The sequence below is a fragment of the Parasteatoda tepidariorum genome, chromosome 5 (assembly GCF_043381705.1).
Source record: "Parasteatoda tepidariorum isolate YZ-2023 chromosome 5, CAS_Ptep_4.0, whole genome shotgun sequence".
Lineage (NCBI taxonomy): Eukaryota > Metazoa > Arthropoda > Arachnida > Araneae > Theridiidae > Parasteatoda > Parasteatoda tepidariorum.
In genome coordinates this window covers 40,672,768-40,685,770 of record NC_092208.1, presented here as the reverse complement: position 1 = coordinate 40,685,770, position 13,003 = coordinate 40,672,768, and the positions used below count along the sequence as shown (strand labels likewise).

At 32.2% G+C, this 13,003-nt stretch overlaps 1 protein-coding gene across 1 annotated transcript; it reads right to left on the bottom strand.

Annotated features, from left to right (window-relative positions):
• Window positions 1–3,317: 3,317 nt before the first annotated feature.
• LOC139425638 (zinc finger BED domain-containing protein 5-like) lies at window positions 3,318–4,145 on the bottom strand. The gene has a single exon (XM_071181040.1). The coding sequence runs from the start codon at window positions 4,143–4,145 to the stop codon at window positions 3,318–3,320; it is 828 nt and encodes a 275-aa protein (XP_071037141.1).
• Between the last annotated feature and the right edge of the window lie 8,858 nt (window positions 4,146–13,003).

Genomic DNA, 13,003 nt, shown 5'->3' with positions numbered 1-13,003 from the left:
CAAAATTAGCAACAATAAAAACTATTTCTGGGACTACTTAAGTTCAATTTTTATACGTATCTAGAAAACGTAAAATTTACAAAAAATATGATAATTTAGTCGAATAGCGGTATTATATAAAATGCGCATGAACAGCCAGTTCCTAATGGAGAAACGCCACTATTGGTTTACGATTTCCATTTTTTCGGTCATAGGTTGCCTTACAGTTTTCATATCCCTGTGATGTATCCTATTTCGCCTCTAATTTTACAACGTTTTTGCTGAAACACCGAAAACATAAATTTAGATTTAAATGCCGATTTCGGAAATTGTGACGGTGGTGATCGAACAGTTTTTAATGAATAGCTTTTGTTTCGAGATTTGTATTAAAACGTAGTAAACTTTTGACTTAGAAACTTTATGTGCTCTGTTCATATACATGGCAAGATTCACATTTTGTCATAACCATGGAAAAGTAATCAAAAATACATCTTTGCTGGTTATGTTTATTTAGAAACTTTACGATGGTGATGGTATCAAGTTGCAATTCATTTTGCAATCTACAGCAGTATTTGATATTTATTTATTGAAATAGTTGTAGTTATTGCGAGTAATCTTAAAAGTTTCTAGATTCTGATTACAAATATAATTCCGGAATTTTTCAAGCTCTTTTCTCAAAAATTTATAATTTAAAAGCAAAGACTTGAATAGATATCAAAACGCAAGCCTTAAAATTTTTAACTGCCAGAAGCCTCTGTAGAAGTCAATAGTTTATGTTATATACTATTCGATATAATCTCTAGCTACAGTCGCTATATTCATTTCGTGGACGAGGTAAATATCATGCAACAAAAACATATCAATCAACTGGAAATATTTTCACACATCAACAAACTGAACACAATTCAGATGGAATTGTAAATGATGATGATGGATAAATCGGCAGATGTTGGGGATGGATAAACTGGCCTCTACATCACACTTATCAACATCACACTAACAAGAGTGAAATTTCACAGTAGATTCCGAACTATTAAGACACAGTGTGCCACCATGGCGCAGGGGATAGAGCGTTTGCCTTCCAATGAGGTGAACCGGGGTTCGATCCCGGCGATGGCTCGATATGAATTCCGCATCCGGCTTGCCCCGACCACAGTGCTGGCGTGAAATATCCTCAGTGGTAGACAGATCATAGGTTAGAGTCCCCTTGCCGTCAGACTAACCGTGGGAGGTTCTCGTGGTCTTCCTCTCTGCGTAACGCAAATGCTGGTTAGTTCCTTCAAAAAGTCCTCCACGAAGGCAATTTCTCCAAATACTTGACCCAGGAGTTCCCCTGTCTTCTGGATAGGGTTCAAAATTACAACACTACTGAGTTGAACATTAGTAGTCGTAAACCCAAAAATTGGATCAGCTGTTCAACGACGGTTATGAAATATAAAATAATAAGACACAATGGGAGAAAGTGCAATGAAATCAGGACTGCAGCCTTTAGCGAGGGGGTCAAACTTGCACGCCCCATCAACATGGGGTATATATTTTATTTCAAAATAGTAAAAAACGTAGATAAGTTTAAATGCACACTTCTTTTAAATGAAATGAAAGAGTTTCTTGGTTATTGAACTTCCTAATCAAATCAATGCAGTAAGTGTTCATGCATAAATACATAAAAATTATCCGATTACTTTTCTCTGTATCTAAACTATTAATACTTCAAATAACAATAGAATAGTTTCAATCGAAAATATAGGATAGGTGACTGAAATAACCAAAGAACAGATACTTCAAAAAATTCCAGAACATAAATTAACTCAAGTTTTCATTATATTGAATGATTCAGAGCAGCGAATCTCAACCTGTGGGGCTCTCCCCCCTAGGGGGGCGCGAGCACACCAGAGGGGTGGCGCGAGAATATTCAAGAGAAAATATTATTTAAAAAAATTGATTAACTGGATGAAAGGAAAGCGCACATATACATAGAAAACAAAATACATTTTGACATATTTAATAACTTATTAAAGTGAAACAACTTATTAAATCAAAATTTAAGGTGGGGAGCCAAGGGTGGCTTGGCCTTAAGGATTTTTTTATAATTTTCTGATTAAGTCTGTGTATCTGAATTTTTTCTGTAACATCTTACACCTATCTCTAATATATATCACGTATACTTTTAATTGTAAAATAAAATTTCATTTATTTTATAGTACAATTTTAAAATTTTAGCTTCTGCACCTAAGGTTTCGCACAGGTTCCAAAGGTGAGCCATGTTTTGAAATCACTTTTTCACTTACTCAAATTATCTTTAGAAAAAACACTTGGACTGGCAAACTTCTTTTAAAAAGGCACTTTAAGTGTCTTGCTGGTAGGAACAAGTTTCCCGACTTTAAAAAAGATATTTGTTTTCAGAGTGTATAATTTGTTTATTGATTTTACTTTGATAGTTCTTGTGTGAAGTCACTAGCGATTCTTTTGAGTTAACTCATTAGAATTAATCAAGAATTATTGAGTTAATTTTTTCAGAAGGATTAGCCAACAAGTAAGAGTTAAATAACCATACTAGAGTTAACTAACTAAACCCATAACTAATCTAAAAATACCCAAATTTGCAAGAAAATACCAGAATCGACCACAAAAACACTCATAACTACCACAAAAATAAAAAAATACCTGAAAAATGACTTTAAAATGCAAACAAAACAAAAAACTTGAAACAAAATATCGCAAAGTCTACTAAAGTGCAGAGAACGTCAAAATATTATAAAAATTTAAAAAATACCAAAGTTCCACATTTGCTTAAAATGAAATAAATCAATTGGCATTTAATTCAAGCATTCCTTTTTGAGAAATAATATGCTACGTAATGATTTATAATTAACTCTTTTATAGATTTCACGTTTGCTTCCGAAGGTGGCCCGAGTGTCGCGCCACTTGGGAACATACATAAGGTCTCTCTTACCATTTGCACGACATAAAACTATTAATCTGATAGATTAATTCGAATTAAAGTAATGTGGTTAAAGAAAAAGAAATAAACTTTCAGAAAACATATTATAACTCAAAGTTCTAAGAATTTAAACACATTATCTTCTCACCTGGAAATTAGAACGACAACTGCAAATAATTAAATCACTTCATACAATGGAGGCCATTCAAGGAAATATCTTCCAATTCAGCCTCGTGCACCTCAGATACAAGATTTACAATGCAGAAGGGACATCTTATGATTCAAAATAAATTTCATTTTATTTGGGGGGGGGGCTACGTTAGGAGCACTGGCCACCTTTGGCTTACCCACCTTACTTAATCAAACATACTAAATTTTTAAAAAAAATTAATAATTTTTAGTGACTTCCTTGGGTCTGTCCTGCAGAGCAAAGTTTTTTGAGGTGAGGCTTAATATTACAAATAGCCACTCTCTGTCTTGTTTCTATATTTAGCCGTGATCTATATTTTGTCTTCAAAGATGCCACAGCAGAAAATCCTGTTTCACAAAGGTAGGATATTGAAAACGGTAATAGAATGCGAAATGCCCTTTGTTTCAGTGCAGAAAAATCCTCCTCCTGCCAAAATTCAAATAGTGATTTATTACTAAATTGCATTTCAGTTTCGCCACTTGTCGTGAAGTCTATGAATTTTTCTTCCTCATCAATTGAGAGTCCTTCGGGAGTCTTATGAAATGGATTCCTAACCCACTCGTAACTTGCTAGCAGTTTGTCATGAGCAGGAAAATACTTTTTAAAATTCTTTGCCAGCATGGCTAAATGATTTTCAATGGTTACAAACGTAACTTTCATATATTCTTCTTCAGCCTTATAAGTTTTAGTACAATTATCCACATTTGCAAACATTGTTAGGTTTTTTTGCTTTAAATTTCTGCCCCACAATTCTAATTTTCTACAAAAAGCATTAACTTCATCACTCGTATCCAACATATGTGTATTTGCTCCTTGGAGTTTAAGATTCAAGTTATTTAATTTCTCGAATATGACGACCAAGTATCTCAATTTCATCACAAATAAACAATAGTGTAAATTCCCGGTTTCCGGTCTGTTATCTTCTAAGAAAATGACGATTTCTTCTCTTAATTCATGAGCACGTTGCAAAAATTTCTCACGTGATAAACATCTTGCCTCACATTTAAATAGTAACTCTGAATGTACTGAACCCATGTCATTACAAAGAGCAGAAAAGATTCTCGATCTCAGGGTTCTCATTTTTATATAATTTGAAATGGTTACAACCGCAGTTAATACAATATTTAAACCAGGACGTATTTCTTTCGAACCCAAAGCTTCTCTGTGGATCATGCAATGTGTCCAGACGCATTGAGGCGATTTTTGTTTTACTAGTGCTTGTATACTTTCGAACCTTCCGGATATTGAACAAGTATATTCCGATGCAATTTTTGCATTTTGTGTTTGCATCATTCATAACATCACTTAAAATAGCAAATAATGCTAGCGCTGTTGTTTTTGAGTTCTATTGATTTACAGAAAAGTAGTTCTGCTACTGACATATTATCACAAAATCAAACATAGGCAATGAAATTAGCATCTTTATTAATATCTCTTGCTTCAAAGTTTATTGAAAACATTTTGTCACGCAACATCGAGAAAAGCTGACACTACATTTTCAGCTGTATCACCTATTCGACGAGCAACAGTATCATTTGAAAGAGGTATGGACTGTAATTGTTTTGAACAACCAACCAACATAGCTCCAAACATAGTTTCTACAATCTCAATTGTTGCTGATTTTTACTTTACTTTTGTTTTGTTAGTTAGTTAAAAATTATTTAAAGACAGAATTCAGAATACTCAATATACATTATTGTTGTATACATTTTACTGCAAGTGGGGGGCGCGATGAAAATTATGATTGAAAACTGTGCCGCGAATACTGAAAGGTTGAGAAACGCTGATTCAGAGAACTGTAAAATACATTTTTCAAAAAACTTATCAGTGGAACCTTGGAATAAGTATGGAATATATGCCTCAAAAACTTATATCTAAGTAGGATAAATTATAAATTAGCAGACATAAAGATTTATACTTCGTTTTTTTTTTCTTTTTCGTATTCTTGTTTAGGCAGTGGGGGTGTGATTGTTCCTGTTTTTCAGTGGTGCCATCTATGGCTAGGAATTCGACTTCTGCCACGCCATTCACACAACCATAACCCGTTTATAGGGCGGGTCACATTCACACACATTGACACACAAAGGAGAAAGGACATAGAACACACAGAGAGAGAAAGAAAGATCCATGCCTTGCCCGGGATACGAGCCCAGGACCTTTCTGATGCAAGGACAGTTCCCTGCTCCCTACACAGGCCATTCGGCATACATCGGTTTCCTTAATAAAGTATCGAACGAATTCTTTTAAGATTTATAGATATCTCAAAAAAACTTTAAATTAAATGGCTGAAAGCTATAAATTGGAAGCTGCAGGAATAAATGCATTAAAAATCAAATAGTAAATAAAAAGGAAATTAAAAGACTCTGAAAAAAATGGCTAAGAATCACTTTATAAACTTTTTTTTCCCTCAAAGAGTACAAACCCTTAAGTAATCTTATTATTTAAAAAAATATCTGAAATAAGTGAAATTACTTATCGAAATATTTTATTCTTTATTTTACATTAACTTAAATAAATTGAAAAAGGAAAATTTGAATTTGATTATATTTATTCCAGTGAAGAAGGAAGGGTTCAGAGAACGTTACTCGTAAATGTTTAAGAAAAATATAAGAATTCTTTGAAAAATTATCCAGAAGCAAAGAGAAAAACCCAAAATATTTTTCCCATTGCGTATGAAAACCAAGTAATTATTTTAAAAAAAAAATAACTAGAAACAACTAAAGTCCCAAAATTGACCTCTTATTCTAAATTCACCAATAAATAAATTGATAAAAAATGTGATTATATTCATTTCAGTGAATATTATATTCATTTCAGAGAAGCAGAAATGGTTCGAAGAAAGTCACTCATAAAAGTTTAACAAAAATATTAGAATTCAAAAATATTCTCAGAAGAAAGACGCAAAGCCTCATTACTTATGAAAGTCGAGGGTTATTTTGAGATTCCCTTAAAAATAAATGACTCGCGAAATCGATTCCATTTACAAAGGAACTTTGAACATTTTTTCACGCTTAGAACAAAAACATGAATCTTACACCATAAAATTCATCTTTCTTCACCTTTCTTCCATCATCTGAATCATTTACAGCCTAATTACGATATTCTAGGCATCATTAAATCCTCCTTTAAGAATAAAAGAGAAAAATGATCATTATGATGCCTTAGAAGAAAAGAACGTTTTCTTGAATTGTCAGCGACTTCTTCAGAAAAATAATTTGTATGCAAATCGATCAATTCAAGTGACGACGCTTGTCCCATGGCAGGTGCTATTTAAAATGAGACAAGAGTATAAATTTTAAATCCAGATGGCATCATTTTTTTTTCTGATGGCAGTCATTCTTTATAAGAAAGATCTGGATAATATAAAAGCTAATGACTGTGAGGGAAAAAGTATATTTAGACCAATTATTTAAATCTAGCTTATTATTTTACCCTTTCAGGTGCGTTGAAATATATACTGTCCTACTTCATTTTGATAGTAATATAATTCATTGAAATTATTTTATTATTTTTATTTTCCTATACTAAGCGATTTCTAATTAACATCGCTAAATTTCAGAAAATATAACGAGAAAGCAGATAACACCATTATGCTTATATATCTTATGACTAATAAATATAACTGCAATTCTTATGACTCTCCTTGACTTAAATCTTGAATCTATTTTCTCTGTCCCGGAAGAGGATACATTTTGTTACATTTAATTCCTAGCTATTCTAGATTCAACAATAGCTTAACTGTATTTAAAAGAAGAAATAATTATGAAGCACAAAAAATAAATGAAAAAACATGAATTGAAAAAACTGAAATAATGATATGAATATAAATAACATTATTAAAATATTTATTCCTTATAATTCTCCATTTTTAGTTAACAAATCAAAATTTCGAAAAATATAACGACAGAGTAAATAGCACCATTATGTCTACATGTACTGTGAAAATAACTGCAAAACTTATGACTTTTCTTGACATGAAAATTGAATTTATTTTCTCTGCCCTGTAAAAGAATAAATTTCGTTTCAATGAATTCTTTGCTATTCTGAATTCAACAATAACTTAAAGCAATTTAAAAAAATATGGTTGTATAGCAGAAGGTATGAAGGAAAATATATGAATATAAATAACTGGAATTATTATAATATTTTTTAAGCTATTTTTAATTAACAATTCTAATTTTCAAAAAAATATAATGATAAAGTATGTAGCACCATTACGCCTATATATACTGTGAATATAACTTCAAAACTTATGACTTTCTATGACTTAAGTCTTGAATAATAACTATAAATAAGATGGTATTCAAATGGCTAACTGTGATAAAAACCGTTTATTATATGCTTTCACCTAATGCGGTAAAACAACCAGAATTTTATCGCATCAACTAGAACCACCTTATGAAGCCATTAAGTTCTTTGCAGTTGATACATATTATAGCCAAGAGGACAAATTTGTCTATCTCATGACCGAAGAAACGGAGGTTCGTGTCCCATCGTTGATCACTCAATATTTCCTCTATCCCTTTTACATGGGGAGTTTCCAGTGACCTGCACTCCCCAATTTGTAACTCTGAACTATACGATACTTTCATTCGCGCATAGAAGGCAGTACCATGCAGCTGTTTAAATTATTCCATTAGTATATGGTTTTAGGGAAGAGGAAGGGATTTTGTCCTCCTCTGGAATTATGAACTATATTCTTTTAATTACTACACTGTTTGAATTTCCATTCTACAATTACGGTAAAATAAGTGATAGCAGTCCGTCCATCTAATTAAGCGTAATGCTTACAGTAAAAAAACGTTATTTAACTTTGCGGTTTTGAATCCGTTTCCTACTAATACGTTTAAAAAACCATGAATACAGAACTATACGGTTTCTTAACCATTCACAACTGACATAATTTCAAAACTGTAAAAAGAAAATTAAACTGAACATTGAAGCTAGGCTATTCGTTAGGTGATAGTTATTGGGGTTAGGTTGTGGTTGAGTTGTGTTTTAACAAATGAACCATAAAATGCGTTTTAAAAAGTTTTTTGGTTGCTTCACGTAGCAAAAGAGATGGGAAATGCTAGACCATTTCGCGTTAAGCAGCTTTATAATGCCGATAAGCACGAGTGAATGAGGGAATTGTATTTTATACTCCAGGATAACAAATTGGGGTGCCCATGATACTGGAAACTCTTCGTGTTTTGAAGGGAATGAAGAAAATAATGAGGTATTAACACTGAGACTCGAAGCCCCATTTTTTTTGGTCATGAGATTGACAGATTATTCCTCTCGGCTATAATATGTGCTCTATAATATGCTATAATATGCAATGAAATAACTGGCTTTGTTAGGTAGGCCGAGTTGATAGATAAAATTCTGATTGATGCTTCAGCATATTGGTGCAGTTAATAAACAGTTTTTCTCATATTTAACAGTTTAACTAGCATCTTATTTATGGTTTTGTTTCTGACTGTTTTATTTTTTTAAATTTGGTTAAATAATAATTAAAAAAAATTTTATTAAACCATTTTTTTCGAAAATTTCTAGCAGCGTAGAACATATATGGCTAATTTTCCATCATTTATTTGATTAAAAAACAAAAAAGAATATGCATTAAAATTTTATATATAATGCTATAAAAAATTTATTCTTCCATGGCTAGTTCGCCAATTTTTGAATAAGAATTGAAAGCGCTGGCCGAAGATGTTTTAAACTTGACATAAAAGTCATGAGTCATGAGTAATCAGTCATGACTATAGCTAATTATTCGCAAAAAAAGTCACCATTTCATTTCGCCGTGGTGCCTTCGAGAAACAGCCTTAACAGCTGAGCTATCATGGTATAAAGAAGGAAAAAAATACCATCACTTAAATTTTTTGTTCCACATCTGAAAATATTAATTGCTTGGCTAAATTAAGCATGTTACTACAATATATTTTTAATCTACTAACTGTTTTAAAATGTGAAATTTAAACGTCCAAGGCAATTCTCTCACAAACATAAAACAAATATTCTTTTTGGAACAACAAACATGTGCGCCGTAAACACTCTATGTTTATAGCTGGAACAAAAAGAATCTGCTGCAGATTCTCAGAATCGGTCCATTTCCGAACTGATCCGAAGAGAATTTGCACTTCCTTTCGGCTTTTAAAACCACTGTTTACGAAAATCGTGACCGGAAAACGCAAAACATTTCATCTTCTTGTAATGGAAGGAAGAGACCGAGATTTTTACGATCCCTTCGTTCTAGAAGTCACGTTCTTTGAAGGAGGAGTTGGAGAGACAACTCCATTCTCAGTGGTCGTATGCTTCGTCAGCTCTCGAGTGATAGGCAATTATAAAAATTGTGTCTACTTTTATGAAGTCAATCAAATGAGTGGGAATGGTTGATGTCACTTAAGAATAACCATTAAGATTTCTTTTTTTTATTTAAGTGATTAATAATAATTGCTTAGAATCAGAAAAAAAGTGCGTAAATTTAAGAGGATTACCAAGAAAAGTTAGTTCATTAACTTAATGAAATTTCGTGAAAAGAATTTTAATTTCGAGGCCTATTTCGTATTCTTTTGGATAAATTGAAGGGTTAATGAAATTTTGTTATAAACCACACTTTTTTTCTGTTGTTGGCATTTTTACGCCAAACTATTAATTAGTTTTGTATTCAGATTGGTACTTTGAAATTTTAGATTTATTGCGTTTGCATTCTCAAAATCTGAAAAACTCATGTATCAGATGGTAGTTTTATCAAGATTACTTTTGACATTTGGTTAGTAGTCTTACATTTTTGTGCTAATTGGAGTGATTCGACTTATAATAGATTTCATTAGAATTCACAAGATATATAGATTTGCTCACATGTCGTTGGTGAAAAAATAAATTAGACCGACGTCCATCTTAAAGAAATCTTCACCTAATAATGCATAAGTAAGATAAATAGTTAATATTTGGATTTATATATGTGACTTAATATAATATATGTGATAATAGTATCACGTATCACATATTATAATTTTACATACCACATAATATGATATGTGATATTATAATATGATAATATGTGATTTAATATTTTAGTTTGTGATTTAATTATTTAAAAGAGCATCTGGTTAGTTATCAGTTTAATTGATTTTTTAGTGGGATTAAAGTTGTGAATTAATAAGTTAGTGATTTTAAAAAAGAAGGATTCATTAATTTTTTTTAATACCTGAGTTTTTCAGTGACTTAAGATAGTTACCAATACATTAAGATAGTTATTTAAATATTTTTTTAGACTTAAGTTAATAACACAAATTAATTTGCTTCAGGCAATAGTTTAAGACACAAACTGTATCAGAATGATTTCTAAATTTTAATTGCGCAGATGTTAGGTAGACTGAATATGAAGTCCTCATTTCAGTAATGGGGCAACTTCATTTATTTAATTTTTAATTTTTTAACCGCCGTTGAAAAGCCGACCCACTTTTATGGGTTTACGAGTACTAATGTTCAACTCCGTAACCTTGTAATTTTGAACCCAATTCAAAAGACAAGGGAACTCCTGGATCGAAACAAGGAAACTCCTGGATTGGGGGAAATTTGCCTTCGTGGAGATTTTTTGATGGTGCTAACCCGCATTTGCGTTACATAGAGAGGAGGACCACGAGAACCTCCCACAGTTATCCTGACGACAAGGGGTTTCTAAGCCATGATCCGTGTACCTCTGAGGATATTTCACATCAGCACTGTGGTCGGCGCAAGCCGGATGCGGAATTCGTATCAACTGGGATTCGAACCCGGTTCACCTCATTGAAAGGTGAACGCTCTATCCCTTGAACTCTCGCGACTCAACTCCACTTATTTTATAACCGTCGTTGAACAGCCGACCCAATTTCATGGATTTACGACTACTTACGTTCAACTCCGTAGCCTTGTAATTGTGAACCAATCCAGAAGACAAGGAAACTCCTGGATGAGTACCCCCAAAGGTATTGATTTGTTGTGGGAACATGGAGGACTTTGAGACTCGACAGATTTAACGTGCATCAGTCACCATTTACTACACGGGGAGTCTTCGGCCGGCGAGGATCGAACCCACGACCTCTTGGATATGGGCCCAGCGCCCTACCGACCAGGCTATCCCGGCCTCAACTCCACTTATCAAAAAAATACAGATTATTTTAATTTAAAACCAGTACACCTTCAGCATACTTCTGTACCGGCACCCTGAGTGCTGGTACTTTTTAACGCAATTTAATCCGAAACTTTTTATAGTGTACAACAAAAAAAAGAAATCTTAAATTTATTTATTTTGCCTTATTAAGTTTTACTTTATTTATTAAGTACTTTATTTATCATTTTTACTTTACTTAATAAGTCTTACTTTGTTTATTAAATATTTTTTTACTTTAATTAATTATGTTTTTCTGATTCCATTTTTTTTTCTGACTGCGCAGGTAAAAAAATTACACTTTCACAATTCATTTTACTTTATAATTTCTTACCTGTTATCGATTTCTAAAGTAATATTTTTCACGCAAATTTTTATTATTATTTACGAACATAAACCGCGATTGAATTTCTAGCAGAAAAATCTTTCAGTCGGTACAGATTTTTTAAACCAGAACTACACGCGCGAGATACTTTTCCAGACTGTTTGATATTCCCAGAGCACTTGAATGGTGATATGAATCGTAAGCAGAAAAATAAGTAAAAGCGACATAAAAACGAATACAGAAAAGAAAAAGGATGCTTGGCTGGCACTTGTATCACCAAAATGCAACGTCTTGGAAGAAGAAATACTCGGGAGATGAATTATTGGCTCCTTTTTCTTCCGTCCCAACAGACAAGCTGTTGAAATTTGTCTCAAGAATGTCTTTAAGAAGCGAGTGCGAAAATTTTAAACCACGGAAAATGTCTAGTATACTGACAGCCCAACGAAATATTTTGAATTGAAATTATAGCTTTTTTTGAACTTGTTAAATGAAATGGAAATGTATATTATAAATCTAAGAAAGCTTTACGGATACACAGATAGCAGACAACCTTACGGCAAACGTTGTTTTTTGATTTTTATTCGATTGACATAGAAGCGTTGACTAATTAATCCTTTTTAAAATATAGAAAATATATTAGTATGCGGAGCGTGTTTCCTTCAAGAATAAACGTATGGAAAAACCATTTAATCATTTTTTAGCGTTTATTTACAGGAATTCAAATGCTCGTTTCTGCATTTTCTTACATTCCAGCTTTATCCAGGCTCATAACTGCAACATTTTGTTTAAATTGGAAATTTAATAATTAGGACCACCTTCACTTTTAAAGTGTTAAAGAAAGAATACAAAAGCCCTGTGCAAATAAATTTTGTACTAGCGGTGGTCATAAAATCTAAAATAATCCTTTAGAATGAGAACTAAACCTCAGTTTGAAAACGCATTCAACTCTTGATTTGCGAAGGAAGATGGATCATCGATTCAGTTTTTTTTAGTCTTGTTTTGGAAAAGACAAATTCATTCTCGATTTTGGACGGGTTTTTTTATGCAAGTTTGATGCGAACCTTAAAGCGGGTAAACTAGTATAGTTAAATTTAAGATTATTTCAAGTTTGCTTGGCTTAGTTGCTAATCATCATTGATAACCCTTGTTGAGCTTTGTGATAAAAGTGGCTGGTGACATTAAAATCAACCTCACACTGCTATCTCAGATATATTATCGGCTTCATTTATAAATTAAACATAATTTACGTGAATACTATTTAATTATTTTTTTTAGTTTTAAGTATTTTTCTAAATATCTAATAGAGAAATAAATTAAATTTATTTTATTTCAACCACCGAGCTCATTTAATTAATCATACTTAAGTTTTTTGTGAGCTGTATTTACATTCTGTTAAGTTTTTTGATAGCAAAATCATAGAGAAAAATTTTT

Excerpts from the sequence above, each read along its gene's own strand:
- LOC139425638 (XM_071181040.1), bottom strand. The coding sequence starts at position 4,145 with ATGGGTTCAGTACATTCAGAGTTACTATTTAAATGTGAGGCAAGATGT.